The sequence below is a fragment of the Microtus oregoni genome, unplaced genomic scaffold, assembly GCF_018167655.1.
Source record: "Microtus oregoni isolate MIOR12 unplaced genomic scaffold, Mior012 000023F_ref0000262, whole genome shotgun sequence".
NCBI classification, from domain to species: Eukaryota; Metazoa; Chordata; class Mammalia; order Rodentia; family Cricetidae; genus Microtus; species Microtus oregoni.
In genome coordinates this window covers 3,780,177-3,798,561 of record NW_024543082.1, presented here as the reverse complement: position 1 = coordinate 3,798,561, position 18,385 = coordinate 3,780,177, and the positions used below count along the sequence as shown (strand labels likewise).

General features: G+C 44.2%; 1 protein-coding gene across 13 annotated transcripts in view; it reads left to right on the top strand.

Annotated features, from left to right (window-relative positions):
• LOC121461681 (kalirin) overlaps nucleotides 1-18,385 on the top strand; it is a 463,010-nt gene that overhangs the window by 294,625 nt on the left and 150,000 nt on the right. For all 13 annotated transcript variants that reach the window (XM_041672803.1, XM_041672804.1, XM_041672802.1 and 10 more), the window contains exon 11: nucleotides 12,927-13,118. In XM_041672803.1, the coding sequence (XP_041528737.1) occupies nucleotides 12,927-13,118 (192 nt within the window). The remainder of the gene's footprint in view (nucleotides 1-12,926; nucleotides 13,119-18,385) is intronic.

Genomic DNA, 18,385 nt, shown 5'->3' with positions numbered 1-18,385 from the left:
AGGAGGACAGAACTCAACCTGGAAGAGCCCTTCCAAGAAGGAGCAGTCCAACCCAAAACATGAGTTGGGGTGCTATTGAGAAAATGGTCCTTATTACCTTTGCGTCACCCCAGGGAGGATAGCTAGGATAGGAGAGAGGCGTTATATAGGCTGAGTGTTGGTGTTGTTTTCGAATTCCCACCTAATCCACAAAATTATGTTGTTAGAAGTGGGGCCTTTGAGAAGTGATCAAGTCCTGTGAACGGCATTACTTCCCCCATACCGTATATGAACCCAGAACCAAGCCCTTACAGAGACCAATCTGCTAGCACCTTGACCTTGGACCACACCAACACCCCCAACTGATGCCTGGAGATTTCTGTTATTTAAAAGCCATGTGGTCTAAGGGCAGAGCAGTGTGAACGGACTAAGACTGGTGGGAAGGGTAGGGTGTGCAGAGATGCTGTCAGTAAGAGGACCAGCGACCTTAGCGCAGAAGCTGCGGGCCACTGTCAACCTCTAAGATGTGACCACCCTGACCTACAAGGATGTTTGTGGCCCAGACAAGGGGAAGAGTTTGGGATATTACGCCAGCTGGGGGTGGTAGACATGTGCGCCTCGGCCAGTGCTTCTGACATTTTGTCATCTGACCCTACTGTTCCCTGGACCAGGCACAACCTTGCCCTCTATCTTTTTAGGGGTGGGGCAGAAAAGAAAAAGAAATCCACAAGCCCTGAAGTTTTGAGCAATACTTTCAAGCTATTTTGTCTCTCCCAAGCCCTGCCTTCTCCCTGTCACACCCACTACCTCCCACAGACAGCCAAACTTAGAATATGGAAAACAGGAAAAACAGCCACACTTGGAAGTGCCGTCTTTCTAGAGAGAACATTGCTTTGGGTGCATCCCCCCACCACCCACCCATATCTTTCTGATTGCCAAAGCCTGCAGCAGGTGGCCTCATTCTGAGCCGTGCGGCTGCTGTCATTGCCACCCGCTTGCTTCTCTGGCTGCAAGAATTCCACAGGAGAATGAACTTCACAGGAGCAGGACCACCAACGTGCTGCGGATCTGCATCTGGGCTCTTCACCTTTACACGATTTTTGTGCACATTCTCGTGAAGACGCTTCGTGTGCCCACTCAGTATTTGGCCGATTTGAGTAGAGTCAAGGTGTGCATGTCAGGGGATGTGAGCAGAGGGGCGGAGGCTGTGCTCTCCAGATGCAGGATGGTGAGCTGCTTCTCGGCAGCAGTATAAAGGCCGGCTGGCCACAGGGAGAGACCTTCAGAGCTGTGTGTCTTTAGATCATGGCATACGTCCACATTTCGAGCCCTGGTGTCCCCCTTGGTTTGTCCCATGCAGCAGCTCTGGACCAGCTTCTGGCTTCTAGTCTCTCTTTAGTCTTTGCCATACTTCTTGTTTTCTGATCTCAGTGCTAACCCAGGCGCCCCATCCTTGTCTTCCAGCTCTGTATCTGTCCTCCATTGCTCTTCTCTATCCCTTGAAGGAGAAACGCAGTGGAGTCATGGGAAAGCCTTTCTTTTATTATGTCTCAGTCCCATGCGGGCCGCCATACTTTCTGGAATCTTAATTGGGCTTTTCTTACAGGCTAGACCTAGTCACTCCTGTCCACTTGTTTTTTGTGACTCATAGCCACAGCCTCTGGTATTGGCCATGCCTTTCCTTGAAAAGTAAAGTTTCATTGTTGCTGTTCTAATGGATAACTTGCCTATAGTTGGTCCTCAGTATTTCCCTTTCTCCCTTTCCTGAGAGCACCTAGGCATTCAGGTCTAGCCCATGATAAGACAAAATGCCTGGAAGTGCCTTTGATGACCAGTGTATAAGTGGAGAGCGCAATTGATGATTAGAAAGGAAAAAGAATCGATGAAAGAGGGGGTGCCCTAGCAAGGAACAGCTGCTGTTTTTTCTTAGGGTTTCTAGGGCTAGACCTAGGATCATTCATATTTTTACATTAATGTATTGCAGACACACACACACACACACACACACACACACACACACACACACACAGCACAGTTCATGTGTGTGGAGACCAGAGGAGAGTTTGTGGAGTCAGTTCTATCCTTCCATCATGTGGGTTCTAGAGATCAAACTTGAGTCTTCAGACTTGGCAGCAAGTGCCTTTACTTGCTAAGCCATCTCAATGGCCTTTAGGTTCTTTATTAACCATGTAGAGTTACTGCTAATGTTTGAATGCTTGTCCCCTTCAAAATTCATGTTGAAATTCAATTTCTGTTGCAGCAATATTAAGAGGTGGAGCACTTAAGAGGTGACTCGGTCTAAGGGCTCCATCGCCCTAAGTGGGATTCTTGTCTTTATGGAAGAACAAATTTGGCCCACTATTGACTCTTTTACCTTCTGCCTTCAGGTGACATAATGAAACTCAGGACTGTACACCAATGTTTTTCTGTTCATTAGAAACTAATCGGGCATTCTGTTTAGCAGCAATAACAGACTAAGAGAGTTTTGTTTTAGGAAAATAAAACTTTAAAGAAATTCAAAACTTTAAAAATAAACTGTTCATCGAAAAGGTGCTGAGGCATTTTAGATCTGAATAAGAAAATACTCTCTAGCAAGTCGAGATATATATGGGAATGGACAGGGTGATGATTACATATGTAAAAGTGATAAAGTTGGTGTTTAGGTTCCCAGAGATGATCACATTGCCCCGAGTATTTCTGTTGGGAAGTGTTGGCATCCACCACAGTTATTTTTGGTATCAATCCCAATTATAAGATTGTATGGACAGTGTCCAGCTTAGGGAGCATCTGGCTAGGACTCCTCATTAGACACGCCTTATTTGGACATAGAAGTTGCCTTCGTGGAGGCAGCTATTGTTTGCCCGCCCCATTCTTCGGAGCATGTAGGAAGATGCCCCTCCAGCAAATGCAGTGTGGCTGGTGAGTTCATCCTTGGTAGTCAGAAACGGCTTCCTCCTCTGTTTCCCACCGTTGGCCACACTTCCATTGTCAGTGCCCATCCCTGTAACTTCCACACAAGCCAGATGGGGAACTGCCTGGTGCCCCACATCGCACACTGAGGAACATTCTCCTCTATTGCCCTCATTGATTATGCAGCGTATCCTGCATGGGTACTATGTTTCAGACATATTAAATGCTCAAGTGAATCGCTTTGAATTTATCCTGGTAACCTAACTCCCATTTACAGGGAAGACGTATTTCTAGTGGTAAGTGGAGCTGGGACGTATCACTTACAAAGGACTCTTCTCCAGCCATTCATTCTAGAGATGCATGCAGCCTACATAGAAAGGGAGAATCCATTTTAGTCTTGCGGCTACATGACGGAGATTTCAGTTTGAATGACCACTGAAAGGAGAGCACTGGGCCCAGTCGGTGCCTTGATGGGTCCTGAGCTGGGAGTCCTTCCTGCGGGAAGAATGAGGTTCCCTCTGGAAAGCAGTGTGCATGCACTAGAGTTGTATTTCGGTGTGCGTGCACCGGAGACGTGTTTCGGTGTGGGTGCACAGGAGACGTGTTTCGGTGTGCGTGCACGGGAGACGTGTTTCGGTGTGCGTGCCCCGAAGACGTGTTTCGGTGTGTGTGCACGGGAGACGTGTTTCGGTGTGCGTGCACAGGAGACGTGTTTCGGTGTGCATGCACAGGAGACGTGTTTCGGTGTGTGTGCACGGGAGACGTGTTTCGGTGTGCGTGCACGGGAGACGTGTTTCGGTGTGCGTGCACAGGAGACGTGTTTCGGTGTGCATGCACTATGTGTTTCAGAGCCACAGCAACAAAGGCAACTGCCAGTACATGGCTCTAGTGTCACAGTTAGAATATTAGCCCATCAGAGTGAGTGGAAGGCAAAGTCATGATGGAAAGAAGGGATGGAAAGCTTACAGTGCAGTTTGGAGAAGATGGTTCAGTGAAAAGTTTGCAGTTGAGGTTTGTAGGTTAGAGACTTGGCTTGGCTTGTCATTATGTAACATTCTAGAAATAAGAGACTCTCAATCCTTGGCACCCATTTTAAAGATGAAATTAATAGTACCTCTCTGTGCTTGATCCCCCAAACTTGGAGATTTTGTAGGTAAAGGCCCTAACATAAGACCAGCGTAGTGTGGGCACCTGGGTTAACTATTGCTGGCTACTCAGCACATATTATTTAGTATCTAATAGTGAAGAGATTTTCCACAGGTACTTTCATCATTAATTTCTAATTTAATTGTGTTAGAGCCAGAAAAACAGGTGATTTGCATCCTCTGAATTTGCCATTATGGCACAAAATAAGCTTTGTCCAGGTAAATGTTCTCAAGCCCTCAGAAAGAATGTGTATTCTGCTGCAGTTGAGCAGATTTTCCGTCGAAGTCAAGTAGGTCAAGCCAGCTGAGGGTCTTCAAATCTGCTTCCCTGGTCCTTACTAAGAGAGGGAATGAAACCTCTGGCTGTAATTGTGGATTTGTAGCACTCTCTTTGCGTAATTATTAGTGTTTGTTTCATGTTCTTTGAACCTTTGTCTTTATCCACATAAATGCTTAGCATAATTCAGTGCACTTGATAAACTGATCCTTTGATCATTGTGAAATGACCTCCTTTTTTCCTCGGTGATATCATTTACTCCCAAGTCTGCTGTATCTGGTGTTTATATAACCACACAGCTTTCTTTTGGTTATCATGCTATTTTTAAATCCTTTTCACTTCAAACCTACTTACATATTTAAAGGACATTGTGCTGCATGGTATAGAGTTTGGACTTGATTGTTTTATCCAGCATGACAGTTCTGTTTTGGGCTATGATATATTGACAGTCGGTACTTAATGTGGGTTTAAATCTCTTATCTTGTTTTTTATTCCATTTGGTTATGTCTATTATTGGTGATCATGTTGCTTCTCCCTCCTCAGTTTTGCCTTTTGCTTGGATGAATTAAATATTTTCGATGATGGATGTTATCTCCTTTGTTAGGTTCCTAACATTTTGAATAGTTGCTTTAAGTAGGTAGGATTTTAACTTATCACAGTTATTTACAAGTGACACCATTTTTACATTGCATGCTACCATTACCTTCTAGAACTTTGTGCTATTGTAGTCAGATATTTTACATGTACTTACACTATAAATCTCACACTGGTTTGCTAATTGTTTTTGCTTTAACAGTGAATTATAAGCAAAAGATATTTAAGTGGTAGTAAAAAGACACATTTATTAGTGTAGTTAGCATTACCAGTGCTCTTCATTCTTGGATATAAAGGTATAAATACACTTTTCCATATAATACACTGTTTTTCTTTCTTCTGAAAAATTTCCTTTATTTTTTGTGTGTATGCATGATGTGTGGGTGCATGTGTGTGTGTGTGTGTGTGTGTGTGTGTGTGTGTACATGCACATTCATGTGTAGATACAGGTACATGCTGAATTACACATGTGGAGGTCAGAAGACATTCCAGATGTTGCCTCTCACCCTTCCACCTTGTCTGAGATACTGTGTCCACTGTTACATACACAACACTAGCTGGTCCCAAGCTCCTAGGGATGCTCCTGTTTCCTTCTTCAATCCCCCACCCCTCACTGCTGCACTGTGGAGTTTGAATGATCACTTTGAGGCTTAAGGTTAATTATAAATGTCCAACCAATAGCTCAGGCTTGTTACTAGCTAACTCTTGCATTTAAATTAACTCATATTTCCTATCTATGCTTTGCTACATGGCTTGGTACCTTTTCTCAGTATGGCATGTCCAGCTTGCTCTTCTCTCTGCTTCTGCTAGTGACTCCTCTGACTCCGCCCTTCTTCCTCCCAGCATTCTCAGTTTAGCTCTCCTCTTAACCTTATCCTGTTTATCTATTGGCCAGCCAGCTTCTTTATTAAGCCAAACACAGCAACATATATTCACACAGTGCAAAGGAATATTCCACAGCAGTGGCTGTGTATGGCAGTGGGAGGTATTTGAGGAGAGGGTGCATAAGTGGAGACCAGAGGTCAGTATTGGGGTGTGTGCCCCTCTAATGTTCTCCATCCTATTTTTAAGACAGGATTTCACGTTGAATCTGGAGCTTCTGATTGGTCAATGAGGCCCAGCACTATTTCTGGCTCTGCTGCCCAGAACTGGGGTGTTTAGATGCACATTGCCACACCCAAATTTTTACCTGGGTCTTAAGCTCAGGTCCTCATGCTTGCACTGAGCCCCTCTCCCCAACTTTTCAATAGTTTCTACTGTTTCGTTTTCAAGTTCAGTAAGTTTATCTTCTGCAGTTGTCTAATCTGCTGCTAATGTGACCCAGTGCCTTTGCTGTCACTAAGAGTAAAATGTTAGGGTGCTCTGTCTTGTCTTCTATGTTCTGGATATGTGAAATGCGTGGACAGCGGATTATTTTTATTTGTCATTGTCTACTATTTCTAACATATGTAAATTCTGTGTCTGTTTTGAGTGATGTATTTTTCTCTTCACATGGGTTGTTTTCCACATTGTTTTTTGTAGTCCTACAGACTTTTTTCTTTTTCTTTTCTATGCTAGACAGTGCGAAATTTGCCTTGGCCTTTGCTGAGTATTTTTAGTTTTATAAATCTCTTAAGTTCTCTGGGAAGTTAAGTGGCTTGGGAAAAGTTTGATCCTTTTAAGCCTTAAAATTTGATAAGCAAGACCAAAGCAGTGTGTAAGTTTACCTGTTCAAAGCAAGACCTACTGAGTACTACTGTGAGTCCAGAGGGTTTAGGACTGAGTGGTGGGAACAGAGACTATGTCTAGCCCTGTGTGAATCCTGGGTACCATTGTCCAGTCCCTTTTGGTGGTCTCATTTTTAGCCTCAGGAGCTTCATGTGCAGAGATTGATCTATCCAGAAAGGGTAAAGAAGGAGCAGATTTTATTTTCATCTGTAAAGCGCTATCCCAGTGTAAGGTTTGGGGCATGATCTTGATTGTTACAGTTCATAATCAAACTTATCAACAAGTCTGCTCTCCAATACCCATATTTCCGTGGCTTCTTTCACCTCAGTGCATATACTTTTTTGCGTATTGTCCTTCAAATCATGTTGGTTCCAGCTGTGGGGCCAATAGTCATGAAGTGTCAGGGAGGTGTCCCTTACTGGTCCTCCACCTGGCCTGCGTTCCAGGATGTACTAGTACTTTTTTTTTTTTTTTTTTTTGGTTTTTCGAGACAGGGTTTCTCTGTGGCTTTGGAGCCTGTCCTGGAACTAGCTCTTGTAGACCAGGCTGGTCTCGAACTCACAGAGATCCACCTGCCTCTGCCTCCCGAGTGCTGGGATTAAAGGCGTGTGCCACCACCGCCCGGCTGTACTAGTACTTTTGAATAAAAAGAATTCCTTCTAGGCCTCGTACCTTCTCCTCCCAAAGAACTAGTTCTGTATTACCAAGGAAACTGACTCTTAATTACACACAGGTTTTCATCTAGTATCTCTTCCACCCCTTGCTTTTAAAAGGCGTATCTGCTCTGTCCCAAGAAATCGGAAGCAATGTCTGTGCTGCTGGAGTTCCTGTAGTTGTGGATAAATTGCCTAGAATGCTTCATTGCATCCCTAGGGAGCAAACAAAAAGGTAATGAGGCAAGACTCTAGGAGTGAGCCGAACGTAGATTTAAGAGCTAAATTATGGAGACTATTTTACCTGTCTGATACAGAGAGGAAGTGGGAGCAATAAAAGAGCCTGTAACCAACTGAATGACCCAAGTCTGTGGCTCAGGGGCTACCAGAAGCCCTCTATGAAAGACCTAACAGCTAAGAGATCAAAATCCCAACCCTGAATGTCTTTTTGGCATGCCAGGTGGGAAACATAGGCAAGGGCTCAAGGCCAAGGCATGGTTCTAAGACTGGGGCACTGATACATGCCAACAGTTATGTCAGAGTGAGGTCAAGTCTGGCCTGGGGCAGTACCCATTGTTGACTTGATGAGAAGGTAAGCTTAAGTCTCTTGTCAATACTTGTCCCGATTTCGGGTCAGTGTATGTCTTTGGTAATATTTCAATTGATATCTTCTAAACAGGTTCTTATTTCAAGAATGAACCAAGTGATAGGATCAGCTAGTTGGGAATGAACAACAAAACATGGGTTTTAACACGTAAAGTCGTATATCAGATAATTTATGGAGATCAGAGTAGAATATTAGAATTAGTGGGGATTGATTGATTGATTGATTAATTTATTCAGTAATGTTTATGGAACACTTTGCTGGTGCTAAGTAATAAAAAAAAATGGAAGACATCATCTGGACCTAAGCAGGGGAGAATATGGCAGGTACCATGGGAGTGAGGGATGGTATAGATCACTTTTTCAGAAACCCAGAAAAGGACTCATAAGTCAGCCTCCAGAAAAAACAGAAGGTATAAGAGAGGACTTCCTAGAGGAAGTGCTGCTGTGGCAGGGTGTTAAGAGGGGAGTGAGAGTCAGTCATGTAGAAAAACAAAGGACGTGAATCTTTTTTTTATCTGAAAAAGATTTTTTTTATTTTTTTAATTTATTTATTTATTTATTAAAGATTTCTATCTCTTCCCCGCCACCGCCTCCCATTTCCCTCCCCCTCCCCCAATCAAGTCCCCCTCCCTCGTCAGCCAGAAGAGCAATCAGGGTTCCCTGCCTTGTGGGAAGTCCAAGGACCACCCACCTCCATCCAGGTCTAGTAAGGTGAGCATCCAAACTGCCTAGGCTCCCACAAAGCCAGTACGTGCAGTAGGATCAAAAACCCATTGCCATTGTTCTTGAGTTCTCAGTAGTCCTCATCTGAAAAAGCCTGGGATAAAACCGGACTCGCTGAACATAAAGGAAGTGAATCTTGACCTGAAGAAATAGATGCTACCACACACAAGCTAGTCATTGCCAGCGGTTTTGGAAAGGCAAGCAGTTTATCTAGTTTATAGGAGGGTGATGTGCATTAACTATTTATCTAGCTTATCTAGTTTATAGGAGGGTGATGTGCATTAACGCAGAAGGGGAAAACCAGGGTCGGATGAAGAAAGGCCCCACATGCCGTGCTAAGGCATCTGTCCCGAGGGGTTGGGAAACCACTAAACACTTTTAAGTAGGCAGGAGATCTGCTGGATTGAATTTGAGAAGCTCTTTCAGGTAATAGTTGGGGAGAAGGTTAGGCACAGACCCAGCCGATTTTAGTTAGGTTGACTCGGCTCTCTGGGCAATTCTACACTCACACACCTCTATTCTTGTCTACTCCATAAACAATTAGTAGATAGATATTCGCTGTGGACCAGACCTAGTGTCTGGCCTAGGGGTGGTGAAGATGAATAAGATATAGAACCCTCCTTTACAGGGTTCATATGACAATACAAGGTGGCCTGGACACGCATGGTTCCTTTACTGTGTGATAATGGCTGTGGTACAGGATAAACATACAGTCCCCTAGGCACGAAGAAAGTGTCTTGTTTCTGGACCTTCCGTCTCCTCTTTTGACAAACCATAACCTATCCATAGACGCCTGCCTCTACTGTGGGAAAGACAGGGCAGGGTAATGCTGGTTCTACCGTTTTGAAGCTGTGTACCCTTAACCAGCAATTCTCTATAGTTTATTCACATGAGAAAAGAGTGAATCAATTCCCAAGCTATCATGAGAACTAAAGGAGAACTATGTGTAAGATTTTAATAGTTCTTGGCAAGGTGAAAATACCTACTTACCCTAGCCATTCTTATCCTTACTTGATCGTCATTTTCGTCTTAGCACCTGTACCTTGTCAAGAAACTTCAGCCCCTCTCCCTCCATCAGACAGAGGTCTGATTTCCAAAATATACAAAGAACTCAAGAAATTGGTCAGCAAAAGAGCACATAATCCAATAAAAAAAAATGAAGTATAGGCCTAAACAGAGAACTCTCAACAGAGGAATCTAAAATGGCTGAAAGACACATCCTTAGTCATCCGAGAAATGCAAATCAAAACAACTCTGAGATTCTATCTTACACCTGTAAGAATGGCCAAGGTCAAAAACACTGATGACAACTTGTGCTGGAGAGGTTGTGGGGGAAAGGGAACACTTCTGCATTGCTGGTGGGAATGCAAGCTGGTCCAGCTCCTTTGGATGTCAGTATGGTAATTTCTCAGAAAATTAGGGAACAACCAAGACCCAGCAATACCACTTTGGGGTATATATCCAAAGGATGCTAAATCGTGCCACAAAGACATGTGCTCAACTATGTTCATAGCAGCATTGTTTGTCATAGCCAGAACCTGGGAACAACCTAAATGCCCCTCGACAGAAGAATGGATAAGGAAAATGTGGTACATTTACACAATGGAGTACTACACAGCAGAAAAAATAACAGCTTGAATTTTGCAGGCAAATGGATAGAGCTAGAAAACATCATTTTGAGTGAGGTAACCCAGACACAGAAAGACAATTATCACATGTACTCATTCGTAAGTGCTTTTTAAACAAAAAGCAAAGAAAACCAGCCCACAAATCACAATTCCAGAGAACTTAGACAACAATGCAGACACTAAGAGAGACATACATAGATCTAATCTATATGCGAAGTAGAAAAAGACAAGATCTCCCAAGTAAATTGGGAGCATGGGGACCTTGGAGGAGGGTTGAAGGGGAGAGGAGAGGCAGGGAGGGGAGCAGAGAAAAATGTAGAGCTCAATAAAAAATCAATATTAATAAAAAAGAAACGTCAGTCCCTAGTTATCTGTTATGTTGCTGCCTCGTTTATGTGCTGTTTCTCTCCACGGTGACTTTATTCTCCTAGAATGAAGTATGCTTCTGTCCTCCTAGGATGCTTGTAATGCTGCTAGTAGTAAAGTGACCAGCTGGCCAATTTTTCCCCAGAATTAGAGGGTTTCTGGGAACCAGGACTGGCTGTGCTAAAACCAGTAAAACCTTTTGCAAATAAGGATGCACTGGGCACCCTACATGAAACAGGCACTTCCACTTTGCTTCTCCCCATCTTATTGGTTTTATTTTTTATTTTATTTTATTTTATTTTTTGGTTTTTCGAGACAGGGTTTCTCTGTGGCTTTGGAGCCTGTCCTGGAACTAGCTCTTGTAGACCAGGCTGGTCTCGAACTCACAGAGATCCGCCTGCCTCTGCCTCCCGAGTGCTGGGATTAAAGGCGTGCGCCACCACCGCCCGGCTTTATTGGTTTTAAATCCAACTTATAAACACACTTATTTCAGCCAGGCAGTGGTGGCTCATGTCTTTAATTCCAGCACTCGGGGGGCAGAGTCAGGCGGATCTCTGTGAGTTCGAGACCAGCCTGGTCTACAAGAGCTAGTTCCAGGACAGCCAGAGCTACACAGAGAAATCCTCACTGAAAATCAAAACCAAACAAAACAAAAACAACAAACAAGCAAAAAAGAAACCACATTTATTTTGTGAGCTTTGCAACAAAATATTATTTAGTGGATTAAATATAGAGTTCTAACCTCCAGTTTCTTTGTACTTCTGAGATTCTCTAGGGTTCAAGGCAGGAATTTGAGAATTCTTGAAAAAAAATCTTCCTCAAGAAATATATAGGTCTATTGGACTGAATATTGTGTCCAACACCCTAAGAAACTCCTTTTTTTTTTTAGACTTGGTCCACTACCTCAGAGGCCTCCCTTACCTCTCCTCCTCATCTCTGCCTTTCTCCAATGGCTCTGAACAGCTTCTTTCATTTGCTGTCTAGAGTGAACACTCTTTAGGTTTGGGATGGGGAAAAACCCCTCTCTTTACATTAAGCTAGTCTATTTGTTGTTGCTTTTTCATGAATTGCCTAGCTGGCACAGATGATTTTTCCTTTGAACCCTATCTGGCTGACATTAGGACAACGCTTGCCTTGGGCCATTGCTGCCCCAACAGTATTTCTTAAGAATGTCTTGGGACCTCTCTGGGAATTCCTAATCACCAGCTTCGTGTTTTCAGCAACAGAGAAGCTGGGTCAGTAGCCTTCTGAGGGTCATCTTTGGCGTTAATTTCTAGGCCATAATTCATCCCTTGACACTCAGATTCCCAGGGAAGTCAAAACCAGTTCTGTACAGTTTTGGCTGTCGCCTCTTTTGAATCTCGACTCACCTTGTATTTGCTGGTGACTTCTGCTTCTAGGTCCCCATAGCCAGTCAGCACCAGTTCCTGGTCATAGGGCAGTGTGCCGACCTGGGGGAGATGGGTAAATTTATGTGAGTCAGAGTCACAGACTGGATGTCAGAATTGTATTAAGAGTAAACCAATGAGGAAGAGTTGTGTTCATGACACACAGTGTAATAACTACTTTTAAAGCTCTGGCTGCCATCGTGATGAGCAATAATTGCAAGTGGCTTGTCTTTTGAAATGCTTGTGAGAATACCACCCTGTGTACAGACAGTGTTGGAGGCATGAGTGCACCCGTGTGTGCATGGGGCACAGTAGCTCATGATAGTCAAGTCCAGCAGATTCCCTTGCTAAGCAGCCGGCAAGCATGCACCCTTCACCGGAGCATAGGAGCTAATCTATATTTCCTCCCCCTGCCTGTGGCCTGCTTCCCTTCCTTCCAAGGAGCTAGTTCTTTTCCCAAAGATAAACAGCAGAGTGGTGGGGAGCTGGGGGCGGGGGCAAAGCAAGCCTCCTAGTTGGTGTTTTCATGGCTCTCATACAGAAGCACAGAGCATCCTTGTGGATGTGCTATTTCCGACTCTGGCAAAAGCAGCCTGAGATGTGAGGACCATGAAGGGGCTCTGTGAGGGGAATTGGGAGCAAAAGGGGTATGGGGGTTCTCACAGGCCTCCCTTCTTATCTCTAGGAACGCTGCACCTCTGAGACATCCCAGATGCAGGCAAGGCTCCTAACCAGTGCCCGCTGTGTGTAGCAGCCCACTCCTTGCCTGCTAGGAGGCAAGGTGCCAGCTCCGCGCACTCAGAGTGGTGCCAGATCGGGGAGCTGTCGGCTCAGCGCCTCCCTCCGCCCTCTGTGCCCACTCTTCTGGGAGTCCCAGGGTGGGCTGTGAGAAGGCGCGAAGCTTCTTCCCTGGCTGCAAGTTGACTTTGCCTCACTGTTGTTGCTGGCAGAATACATACACCAATGCGGACAAGCTCCTAGAAGCGGCGGAGCAGCTGGCTCAGACTGGGGAATGTGATCCGGAGGAGATCTACAAGGCAGCCCGACACTTGGAGGTGCGCATCCAAGACTTCGTGCGCAGGGTGGAGCAGCGGAAGCTTCTCCTGGACATGTCAGTCTCCTTCCACACACACACCAAAGAGGTAAGGGGTGAGAAGCTGTGCTGCCCCCTGGGTGGGTGGGTTAGTTGGGCTTCCTGGGAAAGTGGACTGTGCTCCTACCCAGTGTCCTAAGGGGCTATGGGATAGCAGCCTTTAAGCACTCTATGTCTGATAACCTGCTTTTAGGTCACTATCAAAACCTCTCCCATCCTCTCTAGAGGAGGAAGAGCAATAGAGGCAGGTGGTTTTAGGGACTTAAACTGGAACGTTCTGCCCACAGCTCAAGGAATTTCAAAACCTTTGGTATAGAAATAGGAGGTGAAAGAGGAGCTATAAGAACAAAAATGTCCTACCATATAACCTGTTTCTCTTTGTTGCTTCTTCCTGTCAGAAATCAATTACGGTACTTTGATCAGGTGTCTTGCTACCAGCAAGGAGCATTTCGACTTTGCAAGTATATTCTATTCTGACATTACAGGTTTCTTAAAATAAAAATGTCATTACAGTTATTGGGGGGAATAGAATCCTGTGTGTACCATTGCATAACTGTGGAGGTCAGGGGTCATCCTGCCCCAGTTGACTCTTTTCATCCTCACGTGGGTCCTGGGCTCAAACTCAGGTTATCAGGCTTGGAAGCAAACACTTCCACCCACCAAGCCATCTCTCTAGCTCTGTTTTACAGATCCTTTAAAACGTTGAGTCTTCGCAATAGGGTCTGTGGCTCACGGTCAGGGAGGCGGGTATTAAAATTGATGTTTCCATTGTCTGGAACAGAGATGATGGGCAGTAAGGGAAGTGGGACTGAGATGTCCTTCGCATCATCTGGATAAACCTAAGACAAAATCATTCATCACATGGAGAAAGGAGAGGGGAGTGGTTGGGGTGGGGGGCCTGCAAAGTGCTTGGCAGGGTGGAGGTCCCCTAGGAGGAGGAGGTGGCAAGCCTGTGATTGCTTTCCATTTCTGATTACCAAGGGGCACTCTGCCACTGAGTAAGTGGACAGGAAGGAGGTCCATTTAGCATCTCGTGTGGTAGCATCCTTGGCAGAGGAACTCTTGTTTATGTTCCCCTAGGAATTCATTTTAATAGGGCATTAATTAAGGTTTGATTGCTGCTCAGGAAGAAAAGTAACCCTACTTAATTAAGTTGATTTTTTTTTTTTTTTTTTTTTTGGTTTGGGAAGCGCGTTAAGAAGCCAACAGGAATCCACGGGCTCTTCTGACACTTGTCAGAACCATCGTGGGTCGTTGCAGTGCCTATCAGGGGAAAGCATGCAAAGATAATGTTTTCTAAACTGAGATTCTCCGGGTAGATCAAGGCTGGGTGAGCTCACTGAAGGTGGCTCTGCTTCATCTCCACGGGGCCCACAGTCACTTTCAGATGAGTGTCTGTAAAGCAAGGGGATTAACTCTAATCCGGGGCTTCCTGCCTGCCTGTCAGCTTGCTTGACTCTCAATGACAGTCTCAGAAATCAAAGGCATGAGGATGCCCTCCTCATTAAGGGCCTTTGGGTAAAGCATTGGAGAGTGGATGAGGAGAGTCACACTCCTCCAGAGCAGGGTTGTGGCCTGTTTGGAGGCTGTCTGCCACCAGTTCCCATGGCAGTGATATCCGCCCCCACCACCACCCCCACGGCAACCTCATCTTGGGAGCGCTATCTAGCTGCATGGCCTGGCTTCTGTAAGTGGAATCAGAAGACTGGGATTCTGCTCCAGATCCTCTCTTAGGAAGCTTCTTGAACTTGTGCAGGTCTCTTGTGTCCCCAGCCCTAGATTCCCTTCTTTATGAAATAATTTAAACAGACTTGGTGCTCTAAGTTCTACCATAAGTCCAAATTCTCCTTCTGTTTGTTTCATTTTTCTCTTCCCCATTAGATGTTGATAATAATAATTAATAATAATAAGTAAGCCTGAAGTAGTATAGGTGATTTTCCTCATCTAAGGTTTGTCTCATTGTAAGTACAAACATTGTAAATGTGTACTGGGCTCTGGTGTGGTTAAATACCTGCTACTAGCCAAATACATCACCTTGTGTAATCTTCGTGATAACTCATAGATTTTTATTAGCCATAATCTCAAATGAGGAATGTTAAGGAAGAGACTTGTCTAAGGTTATAGAGTGTCTCAGTAGAACAGCTGAGGCTTCAAGCACCTTTTGAACTCCTGTTCAACATAACAGATACCACAATCTGAAATAACAGCGTGAGAGATTTGGCATCTTCACGGCATTTTGGATTTCAGATTTATGAATTAATGTGCAAACCTGTTCGTTGCTTGCTTTTGTAACTACTGTCTGTAGCTGTCTTTTTCTTCCTTGTCTCCACCTCTCCTCTGTTCTTCCTCCTCCTCATTCTCCTCCTCCTTTACAGGGTCTTGATGAGGAAGTAGGTCATGACTGAGAAATGTAGACCTGCTAGCATTCTTTGACAACAGGATCCTAGTGGTCTCACCAAAAACAAGGAAATGGGAGAGAGAGGGGAAGAGAGGGACACCCATACTGCCACACGCATTTTCATTCACCCCAGTTTTTTGATTTCGTCTCTCTGGACAATAAAAATAAAGGGGGCAGGGTGAGGAACCTGAACCTCCAGCAGGAGCTTTCCTAAGGACCTGCCTAGCAGGCAGCGTGCATTGTGGGTGGATAGGTGGGCACAAGCTCCCCTGTTCTGATGAAGGACTCCTGGAGTTTGATCCTCCAGGCTGATTTACACCTCTCAAGACTGGCCACCTCACAAATCTTGTAAGTAAGCCCCTTCCTTGGTGCCAGGCCATTCACCCTTGACTCCTGCTTGTCTCTAAGACAAACATCTACTCGTATACTAATTTCTTAGAGAGTCCTGGCTTGTCACGGCTGTCCCCTCCTTCCCTCCTTCTGTGAATTGTAGTTACTGAAGGAACACCTGCTCAGCTTTGCTCTGGGGCCCTGAGCAGCCCTGGTGCTGTTGCAGGTCCCCTCTGCTTTGCTAAGACCAGCTCTTTCCAGCTTACTTCCCCCTTTTCTCCCTTTCTTCCTCCAATCATTTGTAAAGGTTTGCCCTAGTGCTGACATATAATAGAATGCTATCATGGGATATAAGCTTTATGGAATAGAAACTCCAGTTATGGAAGATTTCTGTGTGAGAACTGAATGTCCACCTTAACCTTAGATTCCCTATGACTCTGCAGACCAAAGTTCATAATTTTACCTCTGTCTGCTTCCCACATCAAAAGGTTTACTCTAATTAGGATCAGAGAGGAAATAGGGGATATGAAAAAGATAACATTCAGTCTCATTTCCTCCTCAGATTAAAGGGTTTTTTAAAGACCCTATTGGCCTTATTGTGTGAATTATTTCAAGCACAGGATTCTGATGACTAACATCATCTGCTCATTTCATTACAGTGTTATTCAGTCTTGAATAATTAGAGAATACATAAATGTTTCACATTGCACGATTGGCTGAACAAATCATAGTGCAACCAGTGTAATAAAGTATTACGTGGCCATTTGAGAACCTACATGGCCAAAGATTATTATATAACCCTCCAGTATGACCACAATTTTGATCACATATAATAAAGGCTATCAAGAAGTTTAAGGCATTGTGCTTGATTCTTAAGAATTATGCTTGTAGACTGGAAAGATGTCTCGGTAGTTAAGAGGACATGTTGCTCTTTCAGAGACCCCAAGTTTGATTCTCAGCACCCATATTGGGTGGCTCCAGCTCTAAGAGATCAGACAACTTTTTCTAGCCTTTGTGGGCACCTGTATGCACATCCACATTCACAGAAACATGGGCACACACATAAATTATAAAATAAATCCTTAGTATCTATTTCTGTTTTTGATTTGCAACCATGAATAATCCTATTAGCAAGCACTTTGCACTTGTGATACCCCTTAAAAATCACAACTTTTATTATTAATTTTGCTTAATTTAATTTTATTTTTGAGAACTTTATGAGTATTGCATCTATATCAGATCACATTTTTAATAGTCACTTAAAGAGAAGAACTACTTGATAAAGAGAGATGACAGGAATATGCTTGGGTCCTTCTTATACACCCAGAGATCAGCACAGATTATACAAATCTTTGAGTATCTCCTTTGTCTTAGGCCACGTGGGCAACAGGCAGATTGCTGGTCTAGAGAGCTGGGAAGGAAGAAATGTCCTAGCCTATATCCTGAGACAAGGCCTCGGAGTCCAGGTCATCTGTCTGCAGAGACTGTCCAGACAGAATTCTCTTTCCTTGTTGTGTTTCCATGGGAGTACTGTCATCTCTGGGCATGCAAAGTATCATTTTTTAGATTTTTTTAATAAGAATGTGAGTATTAAGTTAAATATGACCAGAGTAACGATATCAGTTCTTAATTAGACAGCTATATTAAATGCCCACTTCATTTTGTGTCTTTTCTTGTGAAATCAGTCTATGCATCCTTTGTTTCTCATAGAAACCCATACATCACAAACACATATGTGCATGTTGTTGACCTGCCTTCCCCGGACTCCAACTACATCAGTTGAGTCTTCAGAAAGGATGATGGTTTCAAGAGCGAAACAAGGTCATCTGCCATCACAGCTACCAAACTGGCATGGTAGTTATGTAAGAAACTAAAGCTAGTGTCAGAAAATAAACAGAACAAAGAGAATCAAACAATCCCTTCCAAGTGGCTAAGGGTGAAGCTTGCCTGTGGAGATGATGCTACCTTTCAGCATCCCGAAAGATCACCACATGCAACCAACCCAACAGCCAATCAGCAGGGAGAAGGGGGAATGTAAACCACTCATCCACAAACCTTATTACCACTATTGTCACCCCACCCCTCCCCATTTTTCTTCCTTGGCTATCCCCTTCCCTCCAGCTTTTCTTGGTTGCCCTTTTCTTTGGCACCCTGATAATCATGAAGGACAGCATCTCTGGCCGACCATTTCTGGCTTCACTGGTTAAACTACTAAGGTTGACCTACGTTCACCACTAAAGGGCTCTCTTAACCTCTCTATCTTAATGAGGTCCCAGAGATTCCCAAATTAGTCCCATCCCATTGTGTATAGCAATTTTAGTTTAGAACCATATGTGTTCTAGGAGAAAGAATGGACAGAGCAGGGGCCATGTATTCAAGTAGGGAGCAATGGGCCATGATACAGCTCCATTAGATCCAGAGGTCTAGAAATAAAAAACACATTTTGCTAGGTGAGCAAGCAATTAATGAATAAGTTCTCAGTAATTCCTCTGATCCTTCATTGCTTCTGGGCTCATTTATTCAAAACACTAGGTTTGGCTTCTTTAAAGTTGTCTGTCCGCTCATGTCATCTTGACCCCATCTCACCA